The sequence below is a fragment of the Mercenaria mercenaria genome, chromosome 5, assembly GCF_021730395.1.
Source record: "Mercenaria mercenaria strain notata chromosome 5, MADL_Memer_1, whole genome shotgun sequence".
Classification (NCBI taxonomy): Eukaryota; Metazoa; Mollusca; class Bivalvia; order Venerida; family Veneridae; genus Mercenaria; species Mercenaria mercenaria.
The window spans coordinates 97,180,003-97,200,226 of record NC_069365.1 but is presented as its reverse complement, the minus strand read 5'-3'; the positions used below and the strand labels follow the sequence as shown (position 1 = coordinate 97,200,226).

General features: G+C 35.7%; 1 protein-coding gene across 2 annotated transcripts in view; it reads left to right on the top strand.

Moving 5' to 3' along the window:
• Positions 1-20,224, top strand: part of LOC123558703 (glutamate receptor 2-like) — a 98,529-nt gene that overhangs the window by 39,007 nt on the left and 39,298 nt on the right. For both annotated transcript variants that reach the window (XM_053544403.1, XM_053544402.1), the window contains exon 2: positions 8,701-8,847. In XM_053544403.1, coding sequence (XP_053400378.1) covers positions 8,701-8,847 — 147 coding nt within the window. The remainder of the gene's footprint in view (positions 1-8,700; positions 8,848-20,224) is intronic.

The following is a 20,224-nucleotide window of genomic DNA, read 5'->3' as shown; positions in this document are numbered from 1 at the left end:
CTTTTCCAGAGCAATGGTCTAAAGGAATTACTATCCCATTTCATAAGAATGGACCAGCTGACAATCCTAATAATTACAGGGGCATAACACTTGTTATTGTTTCGCAAAATTATTCATGACAGTTGTAAACAACAGATTAAAACGTTGGGCGGAAAATAATGATGTCATCACTGACGCGCAGTTCGGTTTCAAGTCTAATTTTAGCACTACTGACGTTATTTTCTTGTTATACAGGATCATTTGCGGAACCGTTCTAAATTGTACTGCTTGTTTCTGGATCTCAAAAAAGCATACGATTTCATTGACAGAACATCTTTTTGGTTAAAAATGATAAAACGTGGCATTGATGGTAAACTTCTACAAGTAATTCGAAGTTTATATAGTAACGTAAAATCATGTGTAAGGCAATTCAATACCCTTTCAGAGTTTCTCGAATATGACGTGGGATTATTTCAAGGAGAGATTTGTTCACCGTTCCTCTTTTCTTTATTTATAAATGACTTAGAAATAGAACTGCAGAGTAACCTTAATCCGGGGATTAATCTGGATCAAATATCGTTATATCTAATCCTCTTCGCAGACGATGGAGTGATTATGTCCGAAACAAGCGAAGGTCTTCAGGCTTCGATAAACAGTTTAAAACGGTATTGTGAAAAATAGGGTTTAACAGTAAATGTACACAAAAAAAAAAAAAAAAAAAAAAAAAAAACACGAAAAAAATGGTCTTTCGAAAAGGAGGAAGATTACTTGATAATGCGAAATGGTGTTACGGTGATGAAGAAATAGAAATTGTAGACAATTTCAATTATTTAAGAATGGTTCTCACCTCCGGTGGCTCATTCCGTACAGCGACAGTGACATTGGCAGGAAAGGGTCTTAAAGCTGTAGGATCATTGTTTTCTATGACTAAGGACATGATGGTGCAAACAAATATAATGTTTAACCTATTTGACTCCTTTGTAACTTCGGTACTCTCGTACTCCAGTGAAGTATGGGGGTTTTCAAGTGCTGACTGTATCGAACGTGTTCCTAGGAAATTTTTGAAGTGGATGTTCAATGTTAAAAATTACAAGACTATGGCGTATCTGGAAAATTACCATTGATATATGGAAGAAAAGTGAGACTGATAAAATATTTTCTAAAATGCATAATAGATATGAAAATTGTATATTAAATGTATCTTTGGAAAATATGTTAAGGTTGACGGAAAATAATATTGATAATTGGTTACTGAACATGAAAAATATGCTGCATCAGCTAGGATTTGGTGAGGTTTGGGCTTTTCCTAGATCAGTAAATATTAACCTGTTTTTGCCAGTTTTAAAACAAAGGCTAAAGGATACATTTATATCTAGCTGGTCTGAAAACCTGAACAGTTATTCATCCTTATACCTGTATAAGGAAATGAAACAAACGTTTGGAATGGCTGAATATCTTGAAGTGTTAAACAGTTTGAAATATAAAGGTGCAATTGCTAAAATAAGACTCGGCTCACATGATTTGTTGGTAGAGAAAGCTAGACATAGTAGCAACCCAATTCCACGAAATGAAAGACTGTATTCGTTCTGTGCTTTAAATGATATAGAGGATGAATTCCATTTCATTTTAAAATGTACATTGTATAATGACTTAAGGAAAAAAATACATTAAAATGTATTACTATGGAAATGCAAGTGTTTACAAATTTATCGAATTGTTAAATTGTTCAAATCAGTCAGTGCTTAATAAGCTAGCCTGATTCATAAACAAAGACAATCTAATATCAGAAATGAGATGGGTTAACTTAAATATAAATTTTTAATGCAATGTTATGTCAGAAGAATTTTGCATTATGTGTTTCTCGATATATAATCTGTTTTTGCTCTATATATGTTTTACGCATGCTTGTGAATATTTATTTGTGTTTATGCCGATGAGCTGTTTATGCTTAAGACTAATAAAATTTATGTTATGTTTATGTTATGTTATTGAAAATTATACTTTTCGAACCATCATTTAAACATATTTTCTATTTGGGCAGCTGCTTCATCTGTTTTAACATAAAAATTTAAAACCGCTATTAACCATTTTAATGTAAACATTACAATGAAGCTACTTTGAAATAAACATTATAGTTCATTCTGAGAATTTATCTCCTGCTCTGCTCATTCAGAAAAGCTGGAAAAAAGAAAATATTTTATATATGTTTTGTTTTAATTGACAAGACCGTTTTCCTTCATTATGTATCCCTTTGGGATCATGGAGTTTTTCAAGTTACCTGTATAATGTAGTTGCACTTAAGCAAGTGTTGGTGTGGTGTCGGTAGAAGGAGGGGGGTGGGGAGGGGGGAGAGAGATATTGGCGGTGTGGACACTATTTCATATATCATTACCTGGGATGTACTGACTCAGATCAAACCGGGCCATCATGAAATGTTTCGTTATAGATTTGTTTAGATAGGCATTTGCATAATTATAATATTATATCAGTTATACACCCGCAGGTAGATACCCCATATTAGCAGACATTTTCGTTTGGTTTCTTAATTTGCATAATGTGAATTCGACATTTTCAGGTATGAACTGAAAGCCAGGTGCTTATATATGCTTCTTTATTGCCCAATGAATGTCGAAATACCAAAAAATGATAGCTAATGTAATTCTATGACTGTATCATTATGATAGTTATTTAGAAGATTTTTTATTTATTCAATCTTTTTTTCTAAACTTGAAATCATATTCATTTACTTGAAAGTAACTTGACTATTGAAAAGGCGATACTACCGGTCAGGATTCAGCAACTTTAGTTAAAGTATGAGAAATGTCACAGTTGTATTTATCCGGCGTGCTGATATTTGTCATAATTATAAAATGTTATTGGATATTTTTATATGTGAGAGTGTTTGTGTGTAGGTTGTGTTTGAGTCCACGTGCTGGGTTAAGTTTGTGGAGACTGCGTTTTGGAACGTGATATTTATCCTTGTTTTTTCGGCGACGCCGTCTAAATTCGTTTTCGTTACCTATGCCACGTGACTTCAGTTTACAAATCAAACTACTTGATAACGCATTATAGATAATTTATCAAAATGGAAGATTTATGCAACACTCTTCCTGATTGGACGAGAGTGTCAATTTCTTTCACTCTGTTGATTGTGCTACGCTGAGTGAAATGTAGACAAAGCGTTTATCTTAAACGACGCTGTTCACAGTTTTAAAGCTAACTTTGGCTCAGTATATTTAGCAAGAATACTGATATATCTCAAAATGATAAGTAAGTTTAATAAATATGATAAAAACCTGTTCAAATACCAACATATATCAAATTAAAGAAAGAGCTGAATACGGTCTGCGTATCACATGAATAAGGGTGTGATTTTCCTTGTTACAATTGTCGTCTGTATATGAAAGGTTTCTTGCTTTTGTGACTTATTCAGATTGCATATTAAAATGAGTACTTGTTTGCTTTGATATATTTGTTATAAATTATTTAGCTGATTTATTATATATGAATATTTTTCTTTAGTATGGTATGCAAATATTGAACTCAGTTGAAATCTGTTTCATTATATATATGCTATATAATGACTGAATCTCATTACACTGAAATGAAGGTACGCTGCATACAGTTTATCTATGTGATATGACTACGGTCAAACTTTGTTTATGAAACAGAAATATTGAAATAATTACAATTGTATGTTTTGCTTGACCTTCACTTTTTTATAGGTGTGACGTCATTGTCCAAAGATTCATGAATAGCGAATATGCATTTGTTAAAGCGGGATCAGTTGGCCTATTTTAGAAATAAATAAAAATAATAAATAAAAAAATCCTTTAATTGATTTTTTTCTCATGTATTCTAATCAAACTGGATTTGTAGCATCTTTATTAGACCCGCAACCAACTTTGTTCAGCTGGGACATTTGACCCCTTTTAGGGGCTGCTAGAGCTAAAACTAGAAATGCCTTTATCCAGCTTGGTGGATCTTTGTCATACTTGGTCTGAAGCATCATTATAAGGTCCTCTTCCAAATTTTATATAGGAACTTGGGCCCTATTAGGGACCACTATAGCTAAAAGTAGATATGCCTTTCTTCGCATTAACCACTAAAATGTAATGGATTTTTATCAAACTCGATGTGTAACAATATCGTAAGGTCTCCTGCTATTTTGTTACAAATGGGAATAGGGACCAATTTAGCTAAAAATACAAACACGTTTAATGACCTCTTCTCATGAACCGCTTCATGAATCTTCATCAAACTACTGCTGTAATTATTTGTCTAAGGATAAACGAAACAAAATTGCAACCCTACGAAACCTTTGCGAAAAAATTAAAGAGAACCATTTAAATTGTTGAAGTGCGATGTTTAGTTTTGCAATTTGAAAAATGTTAGATGAAAGATGAATGTTAGATGAACAATTCATAAATTCTTTCCTTATTACAATTCGCCGACCATCATTTTTAAAGATATTTCATGTTTATATATAAATATTTTACTTAATTTTAGTTTTGATAAGTTTGTACTGATGTTGACGTCTGATAAACTACATCATCATAACAAGAAGACCGGGATAATAGAGTTGTAATCACTACATTAGAACTATTTGGCACTCGGAATGTGATTTGTGAAGCATCTTGGTCAATTTCCTTCACTGGATTATTTTATTTGCTCTAGTCTGTCTGTTGATTACGGGCATTTATTTCTAGTACCTTGAACGACGATCCAGCATCAAACATTTTATTCAACTCGTTTAATAAATTCGATATGAAAACATATTCGTGTAATATCCTCTATTTACAAGTCTCCTTCCACGAATCTACAGAAGCAGCTATTTTCTGTTCATTTAACCTGAAATGTAATCACTGAATTAGAACTATAATTATGTCAGTCGAAATGTGATTTGTAAATTGGTCAATTTCCTTCCCTGGATTATTTTATTTGTTCTTGTCTGTCAGTTGATTACGGGCTTTGATTTCTATTACCTTGAACGACGACCCCGCATGTTCCGCCAAACAGTCAATTTCTAAAGGAGAGGGAAAAAGTCGCCAAAATCGACATTTTTGTCTGGTAAACAATTGTTTGCACTTCTGAAACCAGTATTTAGAATAAATAAGATAACATTAATTATGGAAGATACCGCAGATGATTAAAGTATCAAATATATTTAGGCCGACATCTTGATTGGAGACATTACCACATTTTTCTGCTTCATGAGCATAATTGATGACCATTCCGTCAATAAGTGGTGTCACACAGACATGCTGGGCTCTGCTTATCCATCTATGCTGCCAGATTAAACAGGTTTTGATCAGGGAGTACACACCATTTCCGAATATACGTATTCTGACGCAAGGTAATAAAAGCACATTCACAAGACACTATTAAAGAACAATTAATGTCGTTAAAGGCAGTGGATGTCTAAGGTTATATTTGCCGTAAATTGCTTGATAAGTCATGCTTGTTAACATGCATGATGTTTTATTCAAAAATGCGCAAAATGTCATCTTTATTTATATTCTACTTAATTCAGTTTTATAAAATCTGCTCCATATAAAAACTTACACTCAGCGAGAATTAAACATTAGCGTGCTATCATATTTTTTTCTTATTTTCCCAAAGCTAACAACGAAGAATACAATTTCAGGAAAGAAATATGGTTATATGAAAGTTTAGACAAGGTATTTTCTGCATCAGTGGAATCTCATTTATGTTGATGTCATCGTGCGGCGGAGCATAATCCATTACAGGCCAGACGCACTTGCCAATTTAGATATATCGCCTGTATGTATTGTTTTCTCTGTTAGAAAATCGTTAAGTAGCGTAAATCTCAGTGGTGTTATACATTGTTACTATCTATTCAGGATAGCCTGTCAGTTAAGCAGACTGATAAATATGTCGGTTTTTATTCAACTTGTTAATAATTAAAGGTATTACATGAGGTTATTAGATTTGTATCGAGAAATATGTACGCGACTTTTTGAGCGCTATATTATATTTGCGAAAGAACGAGTGCATAATCAAATACACTTTTATTACATTAGCTAGGCCGTGGAACTTAAAATGCAAGCTTCAAAAAGGCACAGCCTTATTTTACATATACTGGTTGGGAACCAGTATCCGGACGGGACCAGTTTCCGGACACATGTGATAACCGCTTTATTTCGACATTATTCACGTAATTGTTTCATCTGGATCATTTGGATGTTTAATTTGTTCTTCATGTCTACAACAAGCAACTATGATACAGGGCTGTATATTGTTACGTTTTATGATGATACCTCACCTGTGTTTACAAAACAACTTTCTGTCTTCACGGGGTGTGAAAATAGCATTGCGCATGCACAATAGTTTACGCCTGCAGGTGGTAGCAAGTGAGGAAGAATTTATTAAACTACATATGGTTGTCTGCTGATAACATGTGCTGCTTTTGATTTTACGGTAATAGTTACATAAAATGCAGGGCTGTCGATTTTTGCATTAATTTCATTCTATGTTTACTGGAAATATCAAGAAACTGTGTTAGATGAAATTCGAGTTTTTTTACAGTTTGCCTCTCTTTGCATTCATAGCTGCTTTTGAAAGTTGTCTTTCATGTGCGTTTTTAGAGAGATTAATGATAAAAAATGTGCAACAATAGTTTAATTACTTATTTTGTTATCTAAAGTACAGCAAAACATCGTCTAAATATTTGTCCGGCTACTTGTTTACCTCAAAAGGAAAATGACTTCTTTTTGTGACCCCATTTGAGGCCCCATGGAACCCATATTTTACAATACAATGTGGTGCTGAATACACAATTGGATGCAGAAGAAGCTTAAGTTTTAGCAGTGTGGGCTTCATTTATGTCAAATATTTCTTAGGAAATAATGGAGCCGGAATTTGAAAATATGTCCGGCTACTGGTTCCCAACCAGTATGTTGGCAACCGTTATTTGTCGTGCGGTCGTTTTGTCGTGACTTCGCCCCACAGATACGGGGCGAAAACATGAAAACTAGACAAATAAGGTACTTATTGTGTTTTCGTGTCGGCGGGGCGAAGTCACGAACACACGACAGCACGATAAATAAAGGGCGTCAACACGACATATTCATATCCTCTTACACGAAAGCTCGACAAATAAATTTGGCATGTCGGCGCCCTCTAAATGTCGAGTTTTCTTGGTTTCGTGCTTTCGTGGACTATAGTTTTAGACAAATAAGACTAAAATTCGTTTGAACCAGTAAATATTTCGACACAGAGAGCTTTGAAAATAAAACAAGTAGTCCCACCAATAAATATTTTTCTTATACGACAGGAGTTGAATACAGAGTTTTGTATTCATTTGTGATATACTGTATTTCAGACAAAAAATTCATCGGATGCTGGAAACCATTCTTATATATTAAGTAAACACTCAACGTTAAATTTCCATAGACCATCAGCGATTTCATTTTAATCAATTTAGTTCAGACAAACGCAAGGCGTGATAATTGGTTTAAATTTCACCCGACTGCGTGACATTCGTTTTCAGAGCACCTGTACCGACAAGCATCCAGGGCGACTGTCTCTAGAATCGAATGAAAAATCGTGCGTTTCTTATTGTTCAGAAAACGAGGAGAATACATTATAACTGAAGAATTATAAGCTACCTTTTAAGTTTGTTAAATCTCTCTGGATGAGGTTTTCAGTAATAAAATGGATAACACAGAATGGTCGGGTAATATGCAATATTGTCAACCCTCAAAAGTTAAAACAGTGAGAAACACTATTCCCCTTTTGACAGTATGAAAGATATAGATTTACTTTATTGTTTATGCTTCTGTTTGAACCTTTTTTTTGAAACTATTTTCCAAATTTTTAGAATATACTAACGAGAAGAATCTATTAATTTACAATACAGTTCAAAACCAAAAGTTTGATTTCTTTGACAGGTGTACAACACTCGGTTTAAAGATAGAAAAATTGTAACGTAACGTGGCCATTTAATACAACAAACATAACCTTTTAACCAGTTTTATTTATCATAGCAACAGTCTTTAATATTTAAACATAACATTTTAGCTAGATATTATTAAGTAAAGGTGACCTTATCAATCTAGCATCTATAACCCATCTGTCTCTCTAACTCTAAATCTCTCTGACTGTAGATAATTATATTTCAGCATATATATTTATTTAAGCAGTCTAGCCGCTATGTAAAATTACACAATTCGTCGTGCCTTTTTCCTTAACATATCTAACTTTTATCCCGGAAGTAAATGATATAAACAACTAAGTATACCTGTTTAACCCTTGGGCTACATGTTTTGTGACAGGTTTGACAATTCAGCAACTTTCAATATTTTCAAGTATTACAGTTTATCATCTTTCTACGTAGCATATTAAACAATGATTTATAGAATATACAATATTCCAAACCTTTCAAACCTGTTACATTACAAAATAACTGAGTTATAAAATCTTAGAATCAAAATAGCCTGCAAAACACTTACACGTGTTGAATTTTTAGACTAAATAATGCAGGTGTATATATTTACTTTCCATATAGCTCAACATTCCTAATATATATAACTGTATTTATCAATAAATGTTCTATAGTTTTTAATAATATGAGTTGTCGTGTCTTTAAATAGGTCTTAATACGAGGTACATATGACTACCATTTCCGTTTCATGACTCACGTTATGAAAATTGTTATGCATGCAAATTATGCTACAGCAACATGCTTGTTTATTTCAGGTGTCATATTGGACGATAAAGGCGAAAGGCAGCGCATTCTGGCATTTGCCTGGAGCTATTTCAAGGGTCAATTTGGCAGTCCTAATGTAAAATACACACCAGCGGATGTGATAGATATCAGCAATAACATCAAGCTTATTTCAAAATGTAAGTACACATTTAGACAGCTTTGATGTAAAAAGCCCTTAACGTTTGGACGCTACACATTCCTCTTTATTTCGGTCAAGGTTGAATACTCCAAAACAGACCGTTCTGAAAGTCACTGCGCTGCTTTGATATGTATGCATGTCTCCTGGCCTGTTTCTCTTGGCGCTCTTCTGCAAAGGCATTGAGTACATGTGTGCCCTGCGTTAATATACAATTATGCATATATGTGTTTTGCATGGCATGTTTTCTGTTACCACTACAAGTGTAAGAGATTCATTTTCCCGCGAAATATTTATTCTTTCCTGTAACATTGGAACATTGATGGGATTAGAAGCTAGGTACTGTTCACAATTGATCAGTTAATACTTATCAGTGGAACTTTTGAAGCTGATCATTCTGACGGTGCCCTATAGTAAATATATATTTGTTTCGCCCTTGTTGTCAATATATATATATATATATATATATATATGTACTTTTTTTGTATATGAATGAAAAAGGATTATTAACTTTTCCTGCCGAAACATAAAAAATCTACTCTCTTTAATTACTTAAAACAAGTCAATTTGACCACCCTCTCCTATAAGAGACGTCTACGTCAAAGCTTTATTACACTAGTGTGTTAAAATATGTATATTTTAGTTTAAACAATATCTTTTCAACATATATACATTGTACATTTTTATTTCATCATCATAAGATATCACAACATAAATAAGAAGTAAATCAAAGTACGTTGATGATCACATTCATATATAATATACTGTTGCAGTTTCAGCTTATTAATGAAACGTGACTGTTTCTATTAGATTTTCGCCTCTGTGTTTTTATATGTGTAAGTAAACTGTAGACAGACATAACACTTTGACTGAGCATTAGCTTTAACAAATCATTTGTCAATAATGAATATTGATTTAGATATTTTAGATCTTCTAATCCTTTTTTTCTGAAAAACACATCTTTAACTGAAAACCGAGTACATTTCTTTGCCCTGTGGAATTGTGATGCGGACTTAAATCTTAGAAATTATTGTTTGACGTTCGAATATTTCTCTTTTAGTGTCATTTACATGTCCATAAAAGTTTTCGTCTGTCACTGAAGTGGCAGCTATACCTGATTCCTTCGATGAATCTAATCGAATATCACTATGAGTTAATTGACGAAGCATTAGTTTTGTCTTCCGGGTTAACTGTCTTCCTCAATTACTAATTACGATTTTATTTGTCCAGCAATGGTTACACTTGTAATGACATTATGCTAGAAGTAATAAAACTATCTAAAGACAACTTCAAAAGCAGTATGCAATATCACTTTAGGTAATATCAATTAACAGCAAACGAGCTGAGCTTGAATGAACGAAACAGTACTGTCTGGTGTAGATGTCTGCAGTCACACTAAATCAGTTTACTGTACTTTAACTAAAACAATGCTTAAGGGTTGGAAGGGTTAAACGCATTAAGAGTAGCCTGTTTTATAAGGTTTGGAAGGTTAAACGCATTTATAGGCAAGTTTTATAAGGATGAAGAGGTTAAACGCACTTATAGGCAAGTTTTATAAGGTTTGAGAGGTTAAACGCATTTATAGGCAAGTTTTATAAGGGTTGGAAGAGTTAAACGCATTTGTAGGCAAGTTTTATAAGGTTTGAGAGGTTAAACGCATTTATAGGCAAGTTTTGTAAGGTTTGAGACGTTAAACGCATTTATAGGCAAGTCTTGTAAGGGCTGGAAAAGTTAAACGCATTTATAGGCAAGTTTTATAAGGTTTGAGAGGTTAAACGCATTTATAGGCAAGTTTTATAAGGTTTGAGAGGTTAATCGCATTTATAGGCAAGTTTTATAGGTTTGAGAGGTTAAACGCATTTATAGGCAAGTTTTATATGGTTTGAGAGGTTAAATGCATTTATAGGCAAGTTCTATAAGGTTTGGGAGGGTAAATGCATTGAGGCAAGTTTTATACGGTATCTTGAAATTAATGCATGAGATAAACAACATTCATTTAATTGTTTAGAATGGTTTGAAGTAAACATTAGATTTAAAATCCAGTTGCCTCCAAATATAATTTCTGGTATGGGTAAAATCATCTACGTTCAGCAGTAACGTTACTTATCGTCCTCGGCCGCAAAGTGAAGAAGAACTCACAGTGACGTATGGCAGGTTATTTGTTCTAATCATGAAAGTTGTTAATTTAATACTTTTATGCGAACGAATCAGAAGCTAGTTAGTGTTTTATGTGATTAACTTAATGTAAATAGCAAATTTATGAATAAAACCAAACACTTTTATTTCACAAGACTGCTCGGTCCTTGTTCAAAAAACGTAAGAAGAGAAGTGGTTTTAAAGTCTCAGTTCATTAACGGGAAACCCCTTTTCGTTCTTTTCCCGTGGAATACAATTGTTGTTTATTTAAAAGAAATCATTTGCACTGATTAATGTGTGACTTGAACCTATTGTGATGAGTTTCAAATTGATTGATAAAGTCAAGGCCCATTAAAAGCATCTAACAACAACAACAAAATAAGAAGCAACAAAATAATATGAAATTCAAAAATGACAATGATTGAATATGATTAATTGTGTGATATCTAATTATGATAGTATGAATATCAAAACACATGTTTTTGTACCATATATAATTCTTAGAGGACACTAGTTACATTCAAATGTTTTTGTACCATATATGATTCTTAGAGGACACTAGTTACATTCAAATGTTTTTGTACCATACATGATTCTTACAGGACACTAGCTACATTCAAATGTTTTTGTACCATACATGATTCTTAGAGGACACTAGTTACATTCAAATGTTTTTGTACCATACATGATTCTTAGAGGACACTAGTTACATTCAAATGTTTTTGTACCATACATGTTTCTTAGAGGACACTAGTTACATTCAAATATTTTTGTACCATAAATGATTCTTAGAGGACACTAGTTACATTCAAATGTTTTTGTACCATACATGATTCTTAGAGGACACTAGTTACATTCAAATGTGTTTGTACCATACATGATTCTTAGAGGACACTAGTTACATTCAAATGTTTTTGTACCATACATGTTTCTTAGAGAACACTAGTTACATTCAAATTTTCGTCTGGTAAAACTCATTCTTCAACAAATCAAGTTTTGTTTGCCATAGCACTGGCATTAAATATATTTTAAGATGCAACCAAACTCATAAATCCAAAATATACATTTCTTATTTCTTATTTATATGCTTTGAATTTTCCCTAATGGTACATAAATTATATCATATCATGCAGTAAGTAAGATATATCAGCGCTAAAAGACTATACATGTCGTGAAAACACCGAAACCAATATTTCTACCAAGGGTTAATCAATATTTACGAGAGTTGCAAGACATCCTAATTTGGCTCGAGACTGTCAATTAGAGAGTCTCTTAAGTCGGAACGGTAACAGAGTGGCTATTTACAGCGTTATCTGTATGATAAACGATCCTGTCACACATGCTTTTAACAGCTGAACTATGTTTTATAGAAGGCAGAATTTCTCTTATTTTTGCGGCACATAAGGGTGGTGTGCTTATTTTTTTTTAACAATAAGTTTAAAACATGAAATTGATATTTTTCGTTTTTGTAATAAATGCAATTAATTATTGATGTAAGGTGCCGCGAGGATAGTTTTATACGAACGGTGAAATGAAGCACTGTAAGGTAAGGCGTCTGTTACTGTTAGCGGTTTGTGGTTTTAACGCGTCATAATGGTCTTTATTTGCCAAGTACGGCGATATTCGTAGGGTATAAAATAAGTGTAGCGATGTACACGAGTTTTGCAGATGAAATATTGAGCAAAGGAGCGAGTCCATATTTACAAATTAACACATATAATATATTTTTGTTACATACACAAGTACACTGATAACTATAACATAAATTATAATTGTATCTTATAAATGTCGTCGTTATTAAATTTTAACGTATGAAACTGACGCCATGAATGACGTCGCGCACCTGATATGAAAAATGCTTATGTAATAATATGCTTGTTACAGATAATATGCACTTAATGCTTTATAATAAACTTATCACCACCAAGACTTATTTATAATTTATTTTTATATAGTCCTTCTTCTTCTTCCGTTAATGTACGGGACTCACTCTGGAGCATTGTCGTACATGGTGACTATACAAAGTAGGTGTGAGGCACGCGCAATTGATGTGCATTTAAAACTATTTACAATTTCTGTCAGGTGTGTTAGTATGTCACCAAACCCCTCTTGAAAGCCTCTAAGCTGGGTGCAGCGGCAAGGTGCTCTGGCATCTGGTTATACAGGCGTACAGCTGAGGGAAAGAAGGAGTGTCTGAGGTACTCTGTTCTACAGAATGGCACGATGAAACGGAGGGCATGTCCTCTTGTAGTTGCCGATGTTTGGTGCAGATTCTGTGGAATTGTGACGTCAATGTGCCCATGTACTATACGGTACATCATACATAGCTTTGCCTGTTGCCGTCGGTGTTGTAGGGAAGGCCAGCCTTGGTCGGCAATCATCTGCGTGGAGCTGCTTGTAGTGTGATAGTCCCCCTTGACAAACCGAGCGGCACGGCGCTGCATAGCTTCTAGTTGCTGGATGCAAACCTGGGTATGTGGATCCCATACGGTTGAGGCATACTCTAAGACTGGGCGGACGAGTGACTTGTAGGCCATCGCTTTTGTCTGCATTGGGCAAGTAGTGAGGTTCCTTCTAAGGAATACAAGGCTGTTGTTGGCTTTTTTTGTTGATGCTTCCACATGGGGCTTCCAGGAAAGGTCCTCTGATAGTGTCGTACCTAGGTACCTCCCCGTCTTGGCTACTGTGAGGGTATGGCCGTGAATGGTATATGGCGACTGGATGGGAGTCTTCTTCCTCGTGATGTGAAGTACTTCATACTTGGATGGGTTGAAGCTCATCAGCCATTCCTGTTCCCACTGCTGCAGTTGATCCAGATCCTCTTGTAGTATTGCGACATCCTCAGTAGATTTTATCTTCCGGTAGAGGAGACTGTCGTCAGCAAATAGACGACTTGCTGATCTTACTCTATCAGGTAGGTCGTTAATGTACAAGAGGAACAGGCGAGGACCTAGTACAGTGCCTTGGGGATCCCCGGAGGTCACAATGGCCTTCAACCAGGACCTGTTGGCTTCTTCCTGATAGGAAACTTGTAATCCAGTCAAGCACTGTACCATGGATGCCGTAGTGATGAAGTTTGTAGATGAGTCTCTTGTGGGGCACTTTATCAAAGGCTTTACTGAAATCGAGAGGACAGCATCTATTTGGTCACCTGCATCCAGTCCAGAAGCGAGATCGTGAATGGTGAGTATCAGCTGTGTCTCGCAAGATCTTCTCTTGCGGAATCCATGTTGTTGGTCTGTCAGTATTTTATGTCGGTCAAGGTGTGATATAACTTGAGAATGTATGATGTGCTCCATGGTTTTGCAGCATATCGAGGTCAGGGAGATCGGTTGGTAATTTGCCGGACTGCTGCGGTCCCCTTTCTTGAAGATAGGGGTGACGTGGGCTATTTTCCAGTCGTTTGGGATTTTCTCTTGCTCTAGTGAGGCTTGGAATAGCGATGTAAGTGATGGCGCTAGATAGTGTGCAACCTCCTTCAAGAAACAGGTTGGAAGACAGTCAGGTCCCGATGCTTTATGAGGTTCAAGCATCTGCAGCAGTTTCCTGACGTCTGTCTCGTGGATGCTGAAAGTGTGCATCTTTGGTTTCGGATCACCCTGTAGAGCTGGAAGGTCAGCAGTGTTCTCATTGGTGAATACACTGCAGAACTGGTCGTTTAGCAATGATGCTTTGACCTTGGGGTCGCTATGAGCTAGACCAGATTCTTTGAGTGGAGAAACACCACTGCTATCGCAACGCTTGCTCTTGATGAATGAATAGACTTTCTTGGACTTGCTGCCATCTGCGACAAGGTCTTTGACATATGTATTGTAGGCCTTCCTACATTCATACTTGGAGTCCTTTTGTAGTTGCTTGTAGCGGTTGATGTCTTCTGCGTCACCAGTTTTAGAAGCTTTTCTATGAGCTTTCTTTTGGCGACGGGACAGGCGTTTGACTTTACGGTTAATCCATGGTTGGCTATAGCGAGTAGATGACGACTAAGATGGGACGAAATCATTGATGGCCTTTGAACAGAAGTCTCTAAATACTGCCCAGAGTCTCGACATCTGTAAAAGTGGAGTTTTGTTCTACGAAGTCTTTGGAAAAGGAGTGTACAGCTTGTTGAAGACTGTCTACATCTGCTTGCTTCCAAAGGAGTATCTGTCGTCTTGGTGGTTTTTGTCGTGGAACTTTGGTTGATGTTTGGGTGAAGACAATGTCATGGTCACTTATGCCAGGTATGACTTTGCATTTTTCTATCAAAGACGGCCTGTTAGTTAAGAAGATGTCAGGGGTGTTCTGGCCCCTAGTGGGAAAGTTGACCACTTGCTCTAGACCAAGGTCGTAAGTTAGATCTATAAAAAGTTTGCTGATTTGGACTGAGTATGAGTTGTCTTGTACTGTACAATCTGTCCAGTCAATATCAGGGAGGTTCATGTCCCCAGAGATACAGAGTGTGGAGCGTGGGTGGTCAGCGTGTAGATCCTTGAGCTTCTGGCAGAGTTCTTCCATGTATTGTTGGTCACTATTAGGTGGACGGTATACAGCTCCGACAATGAATGGTTGTTTGTCGTGGCACTGGAAAGATGCAGCACAAAGTTCTGTATTTGTAGTAACATTAATTTCTGTAGCGGAGATGTTGTCCTTTGCTGCGATCATGACACCCCCATAGTGACTATATGTCCTATCACGTCTGGCCACAAAGTGGTAACCAGCTTGGAGGACTTCTCGTTCGTAGAACCCTTGGTAGAGCCATGTTTCGCTGCCTATGATGATATCTGGGTTTGCCTCCTGGAGTAGGAGCCAGGATGCTGTTTTCTTGGCTCTCATGCTCTGGAAATTCACGGTCAGGATGCGGAAGGATGTTTTTGGTGTTTGTCGGCTGCTTCTGGCTGGCGAAGAAGTCTGCCGTGGAGACCCAAGGCCAATTGAGCTGTCCAGGGAAGAGAAACTCTGTGTGTGCTTTGATGACGGGCTGTCAGGTTGTTCTGATGCGCTTGACAGGATACTGTACGAATTTTCAGTGGCAATAGAAGTTGCAAAGGTGTTGCTGAAGGTAGTTTCAAAAAGTGTCGTTGAAAACTTTGGTAGGCCACTACTGCAGATCCAGCTGTAGTTCATAGCAGCACGGAAGATGGATAGTGGCATCTTCATACATTTCACATGGAACCATGTGTCACATTAGTCACAGGCAATGCAGTTCTGGTTTGATTTACACACCTTCTCGCATTCACCACATGGAAACTTAACTTGACGTGGGCCAGGATTGGGTTGACAATCCCCAGACCTTATGAGCTTAAGCCCTGGGATGAACGTGCCTGTGTGGTAGTACCATACACTTGGAGCATAAAGGAATGCTAGAACGACAAGCCATGTAGTGATGGGTACGTCGTAGGCCATTGCAACTTTAAGAGATTTAAAACTATCCGAATGATGGTCTATCCGAATTGGTAATTCAAAACAAAAATACGATTTTTTCAGTCATCACATGATACATATGATCACATAACTAGCTAAATGCTACAGAAACAAATACAAGTTACTTATATTAAGTTCTCAAAATTATCATTTTATCACCAAGACTTGGTAAATATCAGGTATAGGCTGTTTGGCCTACTTTTGTCAAATAAAATCATCCATCCTGCAAATTATTGCTGAGCAGTGTATGCCAATTGCAAAACATAAAGAAGGAAAGATAAAGGAAAGTTATGCTCTGGTCTCATGCAAAGAATTCTCTTCTTTTATGGTAACAAAAGCACAAAGCTCAACATTTTCTGACGTTAGATTATGTTCATGATGAAACATTTGAACAAACTTCAATTTGGAGAAGTCATTACAGAACACGACAATGCCAGAAATTGTCAATATAAATGGTGCTACTAACATGTCTGTGTATTTAAACATAACCACCTCTGTAAAATAATTTGGGACTCGAAAATATATTCTGGAAGAGTGCAGAGCCGATAGAGAATGTGCATAAATGAGCTGCATGAAAGCTTAGTGACTGAAATTTATCTATTAAATGATTCACTATTAACATACTCGAATAATACGCTAAGTTCCAAAAGAGTGCACTTAGTTTTCTGTTATTTTTTCTCGGTTATTTTCATGAAAACTTATAATGTTTGGTACCAAAATTTAAATCAGTTCGTAAACAAATTGGTGTGCGTTTTAGATTTTGAGTTATACCTGAGAATTAGTGTATGAAAAAATGAAACAAAAACGTCGGGGAATTTTTTGAAATATTTAAACTTAAAAAGTGCACACTTTCTTTTGGAACTGAGTATATGTATACAGATTGAGGCAGCAGATAAACGAAGAAACGGGGAAGAGACCTTGTTCATTGAGTATTGTTTCATTCAAAAAAAATCAACCATAAAGCTTCTGCTCTGAATTGTACTGTATTCTTAAATAAGTGCGGTCAGGTTCCTAGTGTTTACACTAAAATAGTATACACTCTGTGGCAATGAAGGGGCAGATAATTCAGACAAACATTAGTGTCTGTTTCTTGATGCTTTCTTAATCGCAAAACATTAGAAAATCCATTACAACATCTTTTATAAATAAACACAGAGACACAAAGAGAAACAACGAAACTGCAACGCGGCTTTTCCTATTGGGTTTTTATGTTGTTGTTTCTGTTTTGGCATTTACATTTTCAATGTCACTTAAAATTCAGTAAAACTATGTGCCTCCTTTTGTTTCATATCAAAGCAGTTATGGATGGAAATGTATAAAGCATAGCCTGATTATCTAAAAACAGCCTATAGGAGATGCCTGATTCTATCTAAATGGAGGGATAAAACTGAAAAGTAAAAGAGTGTGTCATTATATTTATGATATTTATGAAGACAACTTCAAATCACTGGTAATTACAGGAAATTCCAATATGGTGCGTATCGTCATACCCATTCTAGGATATGTTGTGGCGTTTCCGTTCCTACGCTAGTTAGTTTGTTCTTGTCTTTGCTTTAAAGATTTGCTTCTGATCCAGGGACGATACTTTGATGAGTATTAATTTGTTTATCAACACTGAGTTCTACAAAATATAGTCCTGGCTTCCAAAACTCTAAATGCTGCCTTTTCATATTTTTTTTTTTTTCATAGATGCGGCTTTAGAGTTTTGGAACAGGCCTTCTATGAAACCATACCAAAATAAAAAGTCGTCTAACTTTTCATCGCAAACGTAGTCAAACTGAAATTCTGAACAAACACGTATGGGTATCTTGATAAAGTAATTGCTTCTACATCAGTTAACACTATTTACCAAATTCTGCAAGCAAATCTTACAATAAAATTGTCGATTTTTGCAAGTCACTTTTAGATCTGCATCATTTCGGCGGCCATTGTTGAAGAGCTACTGCGAGATTCTCGCATGACGTCACCGTGCGAACCGCTTAGAAAATATACATGTAGAGCACTTTGTAAACAAATGATAAATGATACAAACCAGTTTTCTTAAGGATTTATCTATAAAAATAATAATTCAAATCAATTTCAATAAAAAGTTACCTTTTTCCCAACTTTTTTGTCACCGGGACGCTGATGCAACTCTAACACAAAGCGGCACATGTTAGTGCTCTCTTGGCGGTTCGCGCGGGTGAAAGGTCAGTCTCGTATTCAAATGAGCAATATGGCGGCGTAAAGTAAAACATTTCAGGCCAGTTCGAAATTGTGAGGTATTTCTGACTTCAATTATGGGTTTTGACGCGTATAATATGGCACAATGGTAGATTTTACTATAAATTAATGGATTAAAAAGTGCTGCTGCCGATTTCTTTTAATATGTACAAACGCGACAGATTTCTGGCAAGATTATTGGCATGATTTCCCTACGAAGTACACCAGCGCTCCTGTCCAAATCCAGCATATAATACGGGTGCACTGAAGTATCTTAAGCTATACAAAATATTATCTTAATTACCAACTCTTTATCTATATGGTGCAGTTAGTGTTTTGAATATTTAGGGGGACAAGCAAGTGTATCCGTTAAATCAACTTAAACCTCGTAGCTTGTTTTCCTACAGAAAGTTGAAAGGTAGTGTTCAGCGGGAATTTTCTTCTAGCTTTTTATGAGCTGCGCTATTCTGTTTGTTGTGTTTTGTGTTGGTGATGTAATGATGACTGAGTGGTGCATGTAATGGCAAAATGTATGGTAACATTATGCCGTTTTAGGGAACTAACATTATACTTTCAATTAGCTTACGACATAAACTGACCTTAACCTGTTTCAGAAATATGACTTCGGAAGCATCTTGGCACCAGTTTTATGATGTCTGCTTAGAAATAAGACGTTACTGTAGGCAAAATTAGTTCGACATAGTTTTTCTTTCTTTCAGTGTATCCTTTGGTCAGTTTGAGGTAAATGTTGAATATGATACCGTGTTGTTCCTTCAAAAATACGTTTGAGGCATGGACGCAATTTTGCCTTTTACGTTTTGAATAGAATACGGTTAAAAGTTTCCAAAGATACAATTTTTTCATTAGACAGACGTTTTAGATAACACGAGCCATGAAGATATTGTAGGGATAATACACGTTTTTTTGAAAACAAACGTGTGTTGTCGCTATTCTTGCATAAAAACAATACACGACAACTTTATGTAATGTTTTCATATGTGATGACTTGAAAATTCCGGTACATTTTTTTATTTACCATTCTTGTTGTTCTTGGAAACGGTTAACATTTTTTTAATATCCAGGGCCCAGAAATAAACAACACTATCAAAAGCGCATCCTGAAGGTTTTTAAACGATTTTTTTTATCTCTCGTTATTACAAACATAAAATTACCAATAATGTTCATATCACTTCACAATTTGGTGCACTCGAGCACAATTTCAAGAATAATAACTTTACATTCGAGTTATATTGAGTACAGACACAGTTTGGAGTACGGATGAGTACGAACGTAGTGTCAAGCTTCCAAATTGTTTATATAAATTCTTCGAGAAATTAGATAAAAACATACCGACTGATACTTACCAAAATCATAAATATGATTGCTAAAAACAAAGAATCGCACAGGTTACACGCGATTCTTTAGTATTCACGGTTGTCTACAAAATCTGAATCGACGCCAAGTTCTAAAAGCTGAGTAAACAAGGGAAGAAACGAGTACGAACATTGTTTGGGGCAGCGCATTTGGCGTTAGTTACTGATACAGCAAAACATTCTATGGTTTAGATTGCAATTTTTATGCTCCAAGAAGAGGTTTTTATGAAAGAAACAAGACGCAGATACCTGATGTCGGCGCAGAAA